General features: G+C 35.7%; 1 protein-coding gene across 1 annotated transcript in view; it reads right to left on the bottom strand.

The window, feature by feature from the left end:
* Positions 1 to 510: 510 nt before the first annotated feature.
* Positions 511 to 16,926, bottom strand: part of LOC100261662 (pentatricopeptide repeat-containing protein At5g04810, chloroplastic) — a 63,163-nt gene continuing 46,747 nt past the window's right edge. Inside the window, exons 6-10 of the mRNA XM_002269158.4 lie at positions 13,491 to 13,550; positions 9,053 to 9,481; positions 2,826 to 3,121; positions 2,454 to 2,583; positions 511 to 1,318 (exon numbers count right to left, since the gene is read on the bottom strand). Of these exons, the coding sequence (XP_002269194.2) occupies positions 812 to 1,318; positions 2,454 to 2,583; positions 2,826 to 3,121; positions 9,053 to 9,481; positions 13,491 to 13,550 (1,422 nt within the window). The 3' untranslated portion in view covers positions 511 to 811. The remainder of the gene's footprint in view (positions 1,319 to 2,453; positions 2,584 to 2,825; positions 3,122 to 9,052; positions 9,482 to 13,490; positions 13,551 to 16,926) is intronic.

Here is a 16,926-nt window from a genome sequence, read left to right as displayed (position 1 = left end):
TTTAATTTCTAATTTGAAACTAATTTTATGATTTTTCAAATAAAATTTTAATTTTAAATAATATATAAATTATTATTATTATTATTTTATAATTATTTTTAATTTTAATAATATATAAATTATTTATTTATGACGTCATTGGTTCGACCGCCGGTCCGACTAATGAACCGTGAACCGATAACTTTTCTAGTTTAATGACCAATCCAATTCTGAAAACATTGCTCATGACAACTAATCATATTTAAAGTACTCATATTTAATCCAAACTTCATGTCACAACCTGAGTGAAATTTGTTTTACTTTTCCAGAGACTTAAAGGCGTCAACATTGGAGGCTATGAACACTCTCTCCATTTCGATTCACAATCAGAAGGTACTATTTCCAACGTAGAACATACAACACAACGCCGATTCAATATTTAAGACTCATATCCAGAAGATCCCACCAAGGTCCAAAATCTGGATTTAAATGATGTCTCTGGAATCAGTTTTCATACTGAGATGGCTCAAATAAAAAAGTTTATTCCATAACACATTTCCATGTTTTGAGTTCAGTGAGCCTCTAACGATGTTAGTATTGTTTGTTTACGAGGATGAATTTAGAAGTTGTGTATCAGTATTCCAAGTTACATTGTAGCCAAATTATCGTCCACAAAGAGCAGCACTGTTACTCATGGTAATGGCAGGTATTAATCGAAAGGTCATTTTAAGCTGGTGGAAAATTGGAAGCTCAGCAACTTGCAGTGGCACCCAATACTGAGTGGCACCAAAGAAAGGGATGCTATACAGGCGAATGAAGAGTACATGAATCATCACCATAAGCTAAGGCCAGGATCATCATCATCGTTGTCATCATCATCATCAGTATCTGTCTCACCGCCAGAGTATGCATCATCAACATCCAGTTCATCATCAGAATTCACATGAATATTGTATGAATTCCAGTCAGGAGGGAAGGTCTTCTGCAAGGCTTCTGTAAGTTCTCCACCAGTCCTCTCAATCTTCCGTAAACACTTGGACCAGTGAACAGCAGTTCCCATATCAACAGTCAATTCACACTCTATCATCTCTCTGCAAATACCCACAACTCCAGAATATATGTACTCTTCTGCAACACTTGCTCTTGACAGCAATGATGTCATCAAGCAATGGTATACTGCTTTGTCTGGCTTCAAACCTGCTGACTTCATCTCCTGGAAGCATTTCAAAGCCTTCTCTGGAAGAGACGCACGGGCCCAGCCATGTATTAATGTCGTGTAGGTTTTAATATTTGGCTTCACTCCAACAACTTCCATCTCTTGAATTGTTTTTGTTGCTCTCTAGATCACAAAAACTTATTTTAATCAGCTCAATGAGAAGAAACAATTCAATTTCTTTGAAAGCACAAGTTTACCAGCTAAAATCAAGCCAACAACAAAATGATCCTATGAAATTAAAAAAATTTCAACAGAATAATCAAATGATAACTAAATAATTTAGAGAGAGAGAGAGAGAGAGAGAGAGACATAAGCATAAAACTAAAGATGAACAATTGCATGCAACAAAATTGACTTGTTCAAACTGCTACAATAAAAAATAAAAAAGAACATAAACTTCAAAATGCAATGCACCATATAAGACATAATTTCATGCCCCGATACCCAATGAAGTCATAAAATGACCTCAGGCTCCTGCCCAAGCAAATGAAATTTTTCCCTACACTTCCCAACTATTTATTTGTCCTCCCCCTTCTTCTCATCACCCCTCATTGTCCCCCAGATTTCCCAAATAGGGTTTGTAATCTCAAGACCACTCCTAACTTCAACTATTAGTGTTTCTTCCTTTTTTTTGCTGGGCAATGGAAAGAAGAAAGTTAAAAGGGAGCTGCATTTCAATTCATAGAGTCTGATGGTGGGGGGTGGGGGTAAAAGATTGGTTTTTGCTTCTGACATATCTCAAACAGAAGTCAGATTTTTGTAGAAGCTCTTCAATGGTTCTCTCTAACAATACATTGATATTTTGGCATTGCAAACTGATAGTGATCAATATATTTTGTGTTGCATGTTTTCAGGTCAAGAATTCTGAACTATGAAATTAGTCCTTTTAGCAGATCTTTCAACTACAGTATTTCTTTCTTTTGTAAGACAAAAGTTATCATGAGGAGGTAAGGCACCACATGCAGGTTCCTCGTTGAATAATTCATGAGTACTTTTAGCTGCTTGCATGCTTACTCTTCCGTATGTGTGTAAATATAAGTTCCTATGTGTTTTGATTGTTATTCTAATCAATTGGAACACAGCACATTTCTTCCTTTCATGTTATCCAGCTTGCTGCCCCTTTGCTGGGGCTTGCCTAAAGAAAAATGTTGAGAGAAACATCCAGTGAGCTGTGTAATCAAAGTAGACTCATCCCAAAATAAAAGATTCCATTATATGGGATCCAACTTCCTCCAAGTGAACAGTGCAGAGTGTTTACCTGCATGTCTCCAGCCTTGCAACAAGCATTTATGAAAGATGTGTATGTATGTATATCAGGCTGTACCCCTTCTTGTTTCATTTGTTGCATGAGCTCTGCAGCCTCCCAAACATCACCTCTACGAGCCCATCTACATGACAAAAATCACAAAACAACATAATCAAGTAGTGGAACATACATAGTAAGTGCCAGAAGCAAACAACATGACAACCATAAAAAAGAAATATTAAATACCAGATTGCATATATTTCAATCAAATTAAGCCTCTATACTTGTAAACAAATTTTCTAGAAAACAAAGAGGTGAAAAGTAGAATAAAAAATAGCATTTATACTATTTACTAGGTTTTGTATGATTCAAAATAACCCCTACCCATCAATTAATATGTTGTAGACAAAGGTGTTTCTTGGAATCTTTTGAGAACTCATTTCCCTTGTGACTGCTAAAGCACTCTGCATCCTGCCTGACTTGCAACATGCCTTAAGTAATGCCTCATATGTGTACACATCAAGCTCCAAGCCCTCAGTTTTTAGTTTAGTAAAATACTCAAAAGCTTTTCCAGTGTCACCCAATGATGCATAACCATGCATGATGGTTGTGTATGTATGCTCATTTGGACTTATGCCTGCCAGTGACATCTCATCTAATATTTCAACAGCTTTCTCCATCTGCACAAAATATGATATTAACAGGTAACTTCATGAGTGAAAAGGATTGCATAATGAAGTGAATATATAAAAGACAACAACACTAGAAGGAAAATATTTATACACGAAATAAACAAATAAAATCTGTATAAATCAAATATATGACCAAAAGAAATTCAAAAGGGACTTAGAAATATATTGAGATTTTGACAAAAAAAAAAAAAAAAAATACAATGCAATATAAAGTACTGAAGTAGAGATTAGACAATCTATAATAATATATATGAATCTTGTCAATCCTAGACTTTTCACAGGAAGATTTCCTAGCATCACAATGTAACAAGCCAACCAGAGATAGAAAAATCAATTACTAATTTTAATCCATCTCCCTTTAACATTAAACTCCAGGGATACACAAATAAGATATTGTAAACTTAGCATACAAGAACAAAAGCAATTAGAAGATAATAGATCGTGCTTAGTAAAATACTAACACTTGGGCCATTACCAAACTTACTTTTATGAGAATCAGAGTCCAGTTACCAAAAAGGAAGAGTATATCCAAGAGCATGAAGGGCAAAAATGATTCATTTTACTTAGTTCCTGTTGAAAGAGAGAGAGAGAAAACCTTAATTCTCATTCATATTGTTAACTTTTTACAATAGAGAAATATATATACAAGGCTAGGTTGAACTAACTACCATATATGTGACCTATATTAAGAAAGGAAAGAAAGATTGTACACTATATATACATTATATTCAACACTCCCCCTCAAGCTGGAGCATATATGTCATATGCACCAAGCTTGTTACAAATGTATTTAATCCTAGGACCTCTGAGAGATTTAGTGAAGATGTCTGTTAGTTGATCATTTAAATTAACAAAACTTGTAGCAACACACCTTGATGCGATCTTCTCTCTAATGAAGTGACAGTCAACTTCAATATGCTTGGTCCTTTCATGAAAGACTGGATTGGATGCAATATGTAATGCGGCCTGATTGTTACAGAATAACTTTATCTGTTCATCTTTTCCAAATCTCAATTCCTGAAGGAGTTGCCTCAACCATATGAGTTCACATGTTGCCAAAGCCATAGCTCGATACTCAGCTTCGGCGCTTGATCTAGCCACTACATCTTGTTTCTTACTCTTCCAGGATATTAAGTTACCTTCAATAAAAACACAATACCCTGAGGTGGAACGCCTATCTGAGGGTGAACCAGCCCAGTCTGCATTTGTGTAACCAACAATTTGGGTATGACCCCTGTCTTCATACAACATACCTTGGTCTGGTGTTCCTTTAATATATCGAAGAATGCGGATCACAACATCCTAATGGTTGTCACATGGTGACTGTAGAAATTGACTAACCACACTCATAAGAAAAGAGATGTCTAGCCAAGTAATGGTGAGGTAGTTCAGTTTGCCTACAAGTCGTCGATATCTCCTAGGATCTCTTAGAGGCTCCCCCTGTCCTGGTACAAGTTTGACATTTGGATCTATAGGAGTGTCAACAGGTTTACATTCTAACATACATGTTTCTTCCAAGATATCTAAGGCATACTTCCTTTGTGACATAACCACACCTGAACTGGATTGAGCTATTTCAAGTCCCAGAAAGTACTTGAGTTTGCCCAAGTCTTTGGTTTGAAAGTGATTGAAAAGGTGTTGCTTTAGTCTTTGGATACCCTCCTGATCACTGCCTGTAATGACAATGTCATCCACATAAACTACCAAATAGATGCACTAGCTCGAAGAGTTATGATGATAGAAAACTGAATGATCTGCTTACTCCGAAACATTCCAAACTCTTGAACAACTAAACTAAAACGCCCAAACCATGCCTGCAAGACTGTTTCAAGCCATATAGAGAGCGGCGTAACTTGTACACTAAACCAGACTCCCCCTGAGCAACAAAACCAGGTGGTTGCTCCATATACACTTCCTCGAGAAGTTCACCATGAAGGAAAGCATTCTTAATATCCAACTGATAAAGAGGCCAATGACACATAGCTATCATGGAGAGAAATAAGCGAACAGAAGCAATCTTGGCAACAAGAGAGAAGGTGTCACCATAGTCACAACCATAAATCTGAGTATAACCTTTAACAACCAAGCGGGCCTTAAGGCGATCAACCTGACCATCAGGACCAACTTTAATAGTGTAGACCCAACGACATCCAACTGTAGATTTACCAGGAGGTAAAGAAACAAGATCTCATGTGTCATTGGAGTGCAGAGCAGCCATTTCATCAACCATTGTCTGTCGCCACCTAGGATGAGAAAATGTCGCACTAGTGCTCTTAGAAAGAGAAACAGAGAATGAAGTAGAGACAAAGGCAGAATAAGATGAAGATAATCGATGGTAGCTCAAAAAATTATAAATAGGATACTTATAAATATATATATATATATATATAAATAGGATGAGGATTACGAGTAGATCAATTACCTTTCCGAATAGCAATAGGCAAATGGTCAATAGATGACAGGGCCGGGGTAGGAGAAATCAGTGGGACAAGGTGAGTCATCAGATACCTCAACTGAAGAGAAAGGAGGAGCAACAGTACGATGTCGACGATGATAAACCTGAAGAAGACGAGAGAGCGCATCTGAAGGGGGGGATATATAGGGAAGTGGCAATACTTCAGAAATGGGAAGAGATTCAGAGGATGAAAAGAATGGAGAGTCCTCAAAGAAGGTGACATCAACGGAGAGAAGATAATGATGAGTGTCAGGGGAATAACTACGATAGCCCTTCTGAAGTCGAGAGTATCCCAAGAAGATGCATTTCGTAGCCTTGGTGGAGAGCTTATCTTGTCCAAGTGTGAGAGTAGGAACAAAACAAGTACAACCAAAGACACGAGGAGGAAGGAAATAAAGAGGTTGGGTAGGAAAAATGAGGGAATGAGGGATTTGGTCATGTAATATAGATGAGGGCATATGATTAATCAAGTAACAGGCTGTAAGAACAACATCCCCCCAAAAACAAAAAGGAACATGACTATGGAGAAGGAGGGTACAAGCTGTCTCAACAAGATGTCGATTTTTACGTTCAACAACCCCATTTTGTTGAGGAGTATGAGCATAAGATGACTAATGGAGGATCCCATGTTGGGACATAAAAGAAGTAAAGGGTGTAGAAAAATATTCCCGAGTATTGTCACTGCGTAACACTCGAATAGAAACATTGAATTGTGTTTGGATTTTAGCATAAAATTTCTGGAAAATAGAGAATAACTCAACTCGAGTTTTCATAAAAAATAACAAAGTACATCTTGAATAGTCATCAATGAAAGTGACAAAATATTGAAATCCTAAAGTAGACACGGTTCGACACGGACCCTAAACATCAGTGTGGACAAGTTCAAAAGGAGACTTTGCCCGATTATTCAAACGCTTTGGGAACGAGACACGAGTATGTTTCCCAAGCTGACATGACTCACACGCAAGCGCCGACAAAGTGGAAAAAACGAGGGACCATCTTCTGGAACTTGGAGAGACTAGGATGACCCAGACGATTGTGAATGAGAAGAGGAGCGTCGGTGGAAATGCAAGTTGTAGGAGATGAAGGTGATGTGAGGTGATAGAGGCCTTGAGACTCACGCCCTATGCCAATCGTCTTCCCCGTACTCCGATCCTGTAAGATCACAGATTTATCAGAAAAAGTGATAGAACAGTTAAGAGTGCGAGTTATTTTGCTTATGGAAATAAGATTAAAAGGACACTCAGGGGCATAAAGGACAAAATGGAGAGGTAGGGAAGGGAGAGGATGAGTCAAACCAATACCTTTAGCCATAGTTTGGGAACCATTAGCTAAAGTAACAATAGGTAAGGCAGAGGTAGTAGTAATAGAGGAGAAAAGGTGTTTATTACTAGAGATATGATCAGATGCTCCAGAATCTAGAATCCACGAGCCAAGAGAAGGAGATTGAGTAAAGCAGATAGAGACATTACCGGTCTGGGCAACAGAAGCTGATGTGGCTGCCTAATATCGGAGATAGGCATCATAATCACTACCAGTAAGGGTGATACTCTAAGATGTGGAGCTCGCAGCGGAGTCAGGTCGAGATAGCAGAGGATCAAATGACTAAGCAATGTGGGCAGTGCGAGGAGGCCGTCCATGTAATTGATAGCAACGATCTCAAGTGTGACCAAGCTTATTACAATAGGTGCACTGAGGACGTTGTCCTCGACCCCGATTGCCACTATGTCCTCCTCGAGAGTTAGTCTGAGAGGCTAACACAGATGAATCTGAAGGACCATCAATCGACAAGGTCTGAGTAGAGGAGAGGCGTAACAGACGAGCGAACACATCATTCAATGATGGTACTGATGGACTAGCAAGAATCTTATCTCGGACAGACTCAAGATCTGGACGGAGGCCAATGAGGGTTAACACCATAAAGAACTTGTTCGTCTGTATTTGTTGAGCTTCAGCACCATTAGTGAAGGGCATCAAAGTTAAGAACTCCTTAAGAGACGCAATCCGGCCAATATAAGTAGACAGATTCATGTCCTGCTGTCTCACATGAACAATATCAGAAACCACCTTATAAAATCGTTGAATATCATTCGTGTATAATCCTTTAGCCTAATTCCAAAATTTAAAGTAGGTTTTGTAGGCACGAAGATGATGTAAAATTTTGGGATCAACAGATTGCCATAATATGCTGCATAATTGTGCATCGATTTTCTTCCATTGCACTTTGTCAACATCAGGTATAGCATCCTCAGGTGTAACAAGATGATCCTCATAACCTAGTCCCATAAACCAGAGTTCCACGGATGCTGACCAAGAGAGATAGTTATCACTACCAATCAATTTTTCCAATGTGATAGTAGGAGTTCTAGGGATGACGGATGTAAAAATAGAATTTTTAGTCGCCATATCCACTTCACCTGAGATTGAATCACGCTTGGATCAAAGAGAGCCCTAAAGGAAGGTCGGATCACAGCTGTGGAAGAAGAACCTGGTATGTCGGGACCCAAACAAAGGAGAAAAGTGACTAGAGATGAAGAAGAGGCCTTCCCAAGGCACACACAAGTCTCGGCCAAGGAAGGGAACTGCCGTCGGAGGCTGAAAGAAGACCCGCGGAGGCTGAAATGCCAAAAAAATGGAGAAGCAGGGTTTGGAGAGGACTAAAGGAGACTTAGAAGGGCAAGACGGCGTCGGGCGAGCCTGCTGGAAGAAGCTCGACACCAGAAAGTGGGCCACGTGCCGGCGCGTGGGATTCAGGCCGTCGGAGAAAAATGGCACATGGGAGGCACATGGGTGGGTTTTTGGCTCCGGTGCTTTGAGAAAAGTTGCAAATCTCCTCTTTGCGCTCTTGATGATGTGGTTGGTGTCGGAAAAAGTCGCCAGAAAAAAAAGTCGCCGGAAAAATGTTGACAATGATGAGGGTTTTCTAACCACGATATGGTTGACTGGAAAGCTTAGGGAGATGGAAAAGGTGAACAGAATAAAACACGGTCACTGGACGGATTCCCGGAATTAATTACACGGGTAAACTAGAAAGAATAAAGTTTTCTCCCTTGGCTCTGATACCATGTTGAAAGAGAGAGAGAGAAAACCTTAATTCTCATTAATATTGTTAACTTCTTACAATAGAGAAATATATATACAAGGTTAGGTTGAACTAACTACCATATATGTGACCTATATTAAGAAAGGAAAGAAAGATTGTACACTATATATACATTATATTCAACAGTTCCATTTAGGAAAAAAATCAGGAGGATAAAAACAAAAAGAAAAAAGAGAGTAACAAACACGTAGGTGTGCAATTATCTAGCAGAAAATCATATGAAAAGCCCTTGTTTTTTTTCTTGCCCCCCCTTGGAAAGAGAAAACAGAGAAGAAAAGGACCAAAGCAATCATCATGTCACTTCAAGACAGAAACATAGACATGGAATCTGGGTGTCCCACATTGTTTTCATAAGCCTTACCTGACATTTTTCAACAAGACCAAGAATCAGAGCATTGAAAGTGTGCACAGTAGGAATGCATCCACTCCACCTCATCATATCAAAGATCTCTAGGGCTCTTCTCATATCCCCAGATCTTGCAAAACCATGTATAATGGGCATAAAAGTTCGTGTGGTAGGCCTATGCCTCTCCTTCTGCATTTCCTTGACAGTACGAATGGCACGATCCATGTTACCCATCCCACAGAATGCTCTGATGATGTTATTATACAGCACAACATCAGGCTTCAAACCATCTTTCACAACATCTTCAAAAACTGCAAATGCATTTGCCCAATCTTTTAACCGTACAAATCCATTGATTAACATGGAATATGTTTTCATATTATGTTTTATGCCAGCCACTTCCATCATTTTGCTAACCTCTAAGGCTTTGGAAACTTTTCCAATCTGAAAGAGTGAACAAAATCTTGTTACAACAAAATTTAATCAACTTATGGAAGATCAGATACAGCAAGGTACGGATTAGAAATGCAAAAATACATTAAAAAAAAAAAACCTGGACATAATAACTTTCCAGAATATTCCTGTTGTTTTGCAGATTGTTTGAGATTCTAACTGAACATTAGATTCTCAACAAGCACATAAATGTGACTGATGTAGTCCTAAAGATATAACAAAACATTGGTCCTTTTTTCGGTGTAATAAAAATGATATTAAACAAGCTGCTTATATAATCTAGCTATATGCAAAGCAATCAAATGGTGAAAAAATAGCTAGATCTTGGTGTACATAAAAGTTATCATGGGCTTTACTTCTGACTGATAATTAATTAATATCTTTCTAGGCACATTCACTACTTAAGAGCCTTAAGACAAGCATAAAACTAGAGCCAGCATAGTACTTACAAAACAGAAATTGATTTCTACCTCAAAATTGCTTAATAAACACAGACAGCATGGAATGGACAATTTGCCTAAATCAGCACTAAAATTATATTCCTTCTTGAAATCATCAATTAAAATAATTAAAATAATGAGGTCTTGGAAGATGAGTATGTTCATTCATCTTTTGAACAAAAAAATAAATAAATGGAAAACTAATATATATATATATATATATATATATATATATATCATTTTAAAGAAATTTTACATCTAAAAAAACCTAATAAGCATACCCCTTTTACACTTTTCAAAGTCCTCACAACTTTTGTGTTTTTTTCTTTTTTTTTTTTTAAAAAAAGGTTTTTACTCAGTATCAGCTGTTCCATGTAAGTATAGCAACATGTAACAGTATTAGAAATGATTCATAAATCAACTATGATTGGTACCAAGGCCTACACCTATGACCAATAATACACATGGCTTGAAAATTACACAACTAATTCAGGCTTAGTACTGGTGCCTAAATCAGCTGATAGTCAACTCTGATCACAAGAATTGAGCAGCACATATGGAAATATGACCAGAAAGTTAGACTTTCCAAACAGCTGCTACTTAAATATTTTTCTATTAATTTTAATTAAGTCCCACCACATAATTCAAAATTTTGATGCAATATTGCAGAATAATTAAAATAATTGGAAATCTACAACTTCACAGTGATAGAAGAAATGAACAGTGCAACACGAACTTCAGGCTCTCAAAATGTTAAAGAATGTTACAGAGGAGAGCATTCCTTTAGTTGGTCGAGAAGTGGTCATGAGAAAAAGGAAATTAATGAAGAAAAACAAAAAAAAGTGATGCAGTTCAGCATAGTAAGAGTTTCGTGTTTCTGACATGGTAGATACAGAGATTCATATGAGATAAACATCATAGACTGAAGTATACATCCTCTAAATTCTACAAATTAAAAGGAAATGTAAGAGAATACTCCACTGGGGATCCAAATTGCAATGCTAAATCATGTGAAAAGTTTAGGACATGCCAGACTATTTACAAGATTCAACAAGGATTTGACAACCCAAACTAAAATAATCTTTTAAATTAGTTTGATCTGTTTTTCTTTTTCTTTTGGGTGCTCCCAAAGTATAAGTATTAATCTTTCATTGCATACTTCTAGCTCATATAATCATAGTTGTTAACTTGGAAAACGTATCATGTATTGTTTTTTTATTTTTTTACATTGTGTATTGTATCATATCATGTATGAAAAATAAATTAAAAAAAAATATATGTATTCATGAGCAATTGAGCATATATATGTTGAACGCATAAAGTATAAAATAATATATAACCAATTTCATGAAAGATAGTAAGATTTAAAGAGTTAAAACTATATCACACCATATGAAAACATTGAATATTATAGTTTTGAAAAGATCAATTTAACAAAAATATGAGTTTAATCACAAAATCCACAAAAATAAACTTTTTAGATTTTTAAATCTGATTTTTAATTCCAAATTCTAAGTAGGTATATGTCCTTATATGTGTTGTTGATATATGTCTTTATATGTCATTTCCTAAGTTCTAACTTTTCATGTTCATTGTTATTCCTTCCCAACCAAAAAAACTCAAATAAATAGATAAAAGTAATATATTAGACAAAAGTTTTTATTCACCAATCACTATCATTTCATTGTCAACAATAAAGCCATTCAAATGAAAATTCTCTAATATTCATTGTAAGAATTAATTTACTTAACTTCCACTCTAACCATTGACAACAAGAATTTATCTCTTTCTCCCTTTTATAATCAATTTCTAACCTCTATATGCATTTTAAACAATTATTATAATAATTATTTTAACTAAAACTATTGAATTTGATTATTATTAAAAAATTATGAAAAATAGATAAAAATATATATATCATATATGTATCATAAGATACACTTAAGATACGAATTGCAATACATATCAATTTCCAAAAAATAAAAAAATAAAAAAAATAGTAGTATCATATTGTTATATTGTAAGTTTTTAACAACTTTGGTATAACTTCATTCTCTCTTAAAAGAAAAAACTAAAGTTACAAAATTCTTCCCTATTTTTTTTTTATTATTTTTTATGAATAATCAATCTCATTAAAACAAAAATAAAAAAGGAGGTCAGTAAAGGTGATAGAATTAATACACAGGATGTCAAGTTCCAAGGACCTAAGTGACAGCTCCTTTTTGGAACAGGCTAGAGCACCATATAAGAACCAGCAGATGCTCTGAAGTCCAAGTAAAAAGGGGCTACACTGCCAACACCCTCCCTCTCTCTCTCTCGCTAACCCATGATGAGGAAGGATCACTTTCATAGTCATAATGAAGGAAATATAGCTCCTGATTACTTTCATAATAAATGTGAGAAAACAAATGCCATTCTAATGCATTTTGAATTCTACAGTCAACATTTAATGACATAATTTACTTTAACTTTTTTAACGTTCGTACTCACTTTGAGACCCAAGTCTAAGCCAAGACCTAGATTTTTGGAAGGAAGCAGGATAGGCCAAGCCAAGGGCATTCCCAGCTCAGTCCATATGCACATTGTAGATCAGCCCCTATTTTAGGCTGGCCAAATCCAGTAAATAAAAAAGCAGTTTCTGTTTATCAATAAAATTGTTTGTAAAAACAAGGATTTGTACAAACCGGAATTCATAATGTTGGTCAATTAAGCTAATTTAACATTCTAGGCCAGGTCTCAGGGCAAAGTTAGGGCCACCCCATGTTAGGCTCAAACTCAATTTTAGAGACACAGTTTGAACCCAACCTCCATGCATCCATAAACTGCTTAATCCATCCATATTTTGGGCCTAGTGGACTGAGACAGACCCAGCCCAGCCCAATTGCAGCTTAATAAAATCTTGTTAACAAGCCACATCTGTAGGCTGAATGCATCTTGATCGAGTTAGAAGACATGGAGGGAGGTTATGCCCATTATAAGGAGATGTCACCAAAAAGCTACCATGGAAAACGGAAAATGGTATACTCACCACAGGAAAGGGCATAAAAATTGGAACGAACAGGGTTTTTTCTCACTTTCTGTTGTAATTGGCATTAAATTCGTTATTCAAGAATAATTGAGTAAACATAATACAAGTATCAGACAGGTTTCAGGTTATATATTCTATTTAGAAAGGTTGACCACATCTAATCCAAAATCTAAAAAATACCTTTAATTTTTTTAAAAAATAAAAAATAAAATAAAAAAAATAAAAAGTTGGGTGTTTGCTAAGCCCAACAAGCCTAGAAACTAGATCATCCTACTAGTAAGAGAAGCAGAATCTTTCAAGTTGTACTGAACCCTTCCCAAGCAACATGTTCGCATGCACTTAGACATAGGATATTTCTCGGATAATAAGTATCATATTGTCCAAGTTCTTAAAACCCAAAAATTTTCTCACTTCAGTTAAATGAACAAGCAATGTTTGGAAAGGAACACCAAACCCAAGGAATAAGTGGATTATTACAACTATAGAAAGTGATAATCATGATAATTCAAAGGAAAAAAGAATTCTTCTTTACCTTAATGTAAAGATTAATGAGACATCCATAACTGATTACTGAAGGTGTAAAGCCACATTCCTACAGCCATAATTATATCAGATGTTAGTTTACAGGAAACCATAAAATAGCATTAACAATACAACATTCTTCAAATCCTAACTAGAAGACTTCACTATTATTTATATCGTTTTCATGGTTTGGAAGGCTTATGTCTATACAAGATGTTGCCCATCAAAAGAAAATGTCTATAAAGGATGTCAAGGCAAGCTTAAAGAAGAAGGCATGACAGAAATCGTTGATGCTAAAATCCTGAGAGCTGAATGTAAATGCATTGCACTAGGAAGCCATTACGAACATTAAACTTCATTGAATGTGAACTACCAAAGGAGAAAGAATTTCAGTTAAGAGGGGTTTAAACATTGTATCGGGGAAAGGTAGTGATGGAAATGAGAGAGTAGATGGGAATCATGAATAATAAGAGAAGAATTAGGGTGACATGTCATATTTGATTTTACTAAACCATACAATCTTTTGATTTAAAAAAAAAAAAAATTGAAAAGCAAAAAAAATAATAATTACATTTGAAAGTCAGTCAAAAATAGCCATACAGTTTTCAGCAGTCACTAGGAAGGTAAATCAGGTATTGTTCAAAGACTAATTTAACAGGAATACTAGGAGAAGTCCAGTAAGTAAAGGAAAAGCACTTAGTACCTATATATAAAGATAAGGAGAAATCAAAACTTGAAAAAACTAGCATGAGTCGAACTTATAAGTCATAAAATGAGACTGATGTAGGCAACCCTTAAGCAGCTAGCTACAATTATATTACAGTGGGCAATGAATGTCAATAAAGTTATGTAATATATCTTTGTACACTTATCAAAAAAAATAACAGGTTTATACATTTATATTATGCCTGGCCCTTGTCAGTGTGCTTGAGCTATGTACTGTTGTAACCTATAGCAGTATTTTGCAACAAATCATAAAAGTACTATAGGCTTCCATCAGAATTTCTTTACCATATCATGGTAGTGTATTACAAATGTTATCCATATCATCTTTTTTCTTGTTGTAAACTTCCATTTTCTAGCTGTCAGCTCCCTCCCTCTACATGTATCAGAAACAAGCATGTTCATCTCATTGAATGTTAAATAGGAAGAACAATCAATGAGCAACCCTTTCCATGTGTACGATTGATCAAAAGAAAGTTGAAACATATACTAATCCATGAAAGCTAAAACTCCATATACAGAATATAAGCAAAATAAATAAATAAAAATAATAAAGCAATGTACACACACTAACAAAACTATATCGACTTAGGGAGGACAGAAGTCTCCAACAAAACAAACTAAGTTTTTTGCTCCTTGCTTGGCTGAATGCTCAGCAGCTTGATTGGCCGAGAGAGAAATCCAATAGGATAATTCCACTTCACTAGCATATCTCTAATTTTGCAAAGCCAGCTATCAAACTTCCATGAGCCTCTCTCACTAATAGAAACCTAAGAGAGAACAACAAAAAAATCTCCCTCTACATTTAAGTTGAATAGACAAAGTTTTTAATTTGCAACAAACATTCCAGTAATACCAATATCCTTACCTCGATAGATGACCTCATTCCAACAAGATTAGAGTAAGCTCTCAATACTATACCCAAATGATCTCTAATCACACCTCCTATATCTAATTACACAAGATTATCCAAAGAGCACCCATCAAAATTTAACTTTACTGAACCTATCGGCAGAGGTTTAATCAAGCATTATCTTCCTCTATGATCAATCTCTTAAAAGTATTAAATATTTTTCCCAATCGAGCAATAGAGAATTCAAAGGAGTACCTCGAAAAGGATGAGTGATAGAAGCCCAAAAGGAGGAGAAGTAAACCAAATCCAAATAGCCTTCATGGAGCGCCATCCCTTCACAAGGATCCTAACATTTCTCTCTAGACATGAAAACCATATCAAGGATAAGATGGCCTGATGAGAATCAACAAGCATTCAAGGATCCATTGCATGTTCCAGTTGGGCCTATTACTAAAGCAAGATCTAAGAAGATCAAAGAAGCACTTAATGGGCTAATTCAAGAGATTTGGGCTGATTCTAACGCAGGACATTCCAAGTTTGGCCCAAAGGAAGATGAAGGTGTAATAAATTTAATCCAAGCTATTGAGGGCTAATCTGGTTTGATTAGGCGTGATTTATGGCATGGATTAATGACTGATTGACTTTCTAGCTTCATATCAGTTATTTCCTATTCTAGAGCTTCTAAATTCAGGTCAAATCTACCTTAATTTTAGGCTTTTATTATTTAAAACGTTTTTTAGCTATTTTCCTATTTTGGATATGCTAATTTCAGACCAAATCAACCTTTATTTAGGATTTTAATATTTAGTACCTTTTTTAGTTTAGGGTTTTAATATTTAGTAAGTTTTTTTCATGACATATAAATAGTACCCACTCATTGTAATAGGGGATAATTTGATTGAATAAAAAATCAGAAAAGGTGAGGCTTTGCTCTTCTTTTGGTTCTTCAAGAACTGTGAACTTATTAGGGATTCTTCCTTGTGGCGTTCAAACTTAATACCTTCGGTTCATGATTCCATTGTAATCATTGGGTCAAGGTCTGTTACTTATACTTTTGGTTCGCGTTTCACTTATAAACGTTGAGTCAGGGTTCTATCAAAAATCTGTATTTTAGCTTTCTTGGGCAATTATTCCAATACTGTTTGTTGGGTCTCAAAGCGTGTCGATTGAGGTTCGCATCATTTGGTATCAGAGCACAAGTTCTAAAATCAGTTTTCTATCCCTTTATCTTTTGTTTCTTGTTATCATCCTATCTTGTTCCTTTTGTGTTCTTTATTCCTCGTTCTTATTTTTTTGACGTGCACTAAGTTAAAATCATGCACCAAGCTCCAAAAAAGAGAGAAAAGAAAAAAAAAAGAGAAAAAAAAAACTTTAGAAAAGAAATAGAAAACAACAACAAAAAAAAAATATTGAGTGTAGTTTCAATTCTCTCAAATCAAAATATTATTTTCTTTTGTCCTCTTCCTTTGATTTAGTGTTTCTGTCATATTTTCTTACCATTGGTATTAGTTTAGATACTACAAGTTGAATTTCTTAATCAAATTTATTAGTTTAAGCAGAACTAAAAAGGGAAAGCTACGAGTGGAAAAAGGCAAGAGAGTGTGAGACTAATATCGGGAAAAAGCCAATTTAAGAGTGAAACATGAGTGTGAGTGCAAACACGTGAGGGAGTGTTGTGAGGAATTATTTCTAACATTTTTTGTTGTAGTTTCAAAAATATGTCTTCCAGGGGCGAAACATCAAATAGAAGGAGGGGAGGAGTCATCCCTCATGTTGCAGGCTATGCAACAACAGTTTGAACGCATGAGCGTGGTGTTTAATGATATTCGGGATCGGATGGATAGGCAAGACGTTGTTATCGCTTCTTTGC

This window comes from Vitis vinifera, chromosome 13, assembly GCF_030704535.1.
Source record: "Vitis vinifera cultivar Pinot Noir 40024 chromosome 13, ASM3070453v1".
Lineage (NCBI taxonomy): Eukaryota > Viridiplantae > Streptophyta > Magnoliopsida > Vitales > Vitaceae > Vitis > Vitis vinifera.
This window is presented reverse-complemented; position numbering and strand designations above follow the sequence as displayed.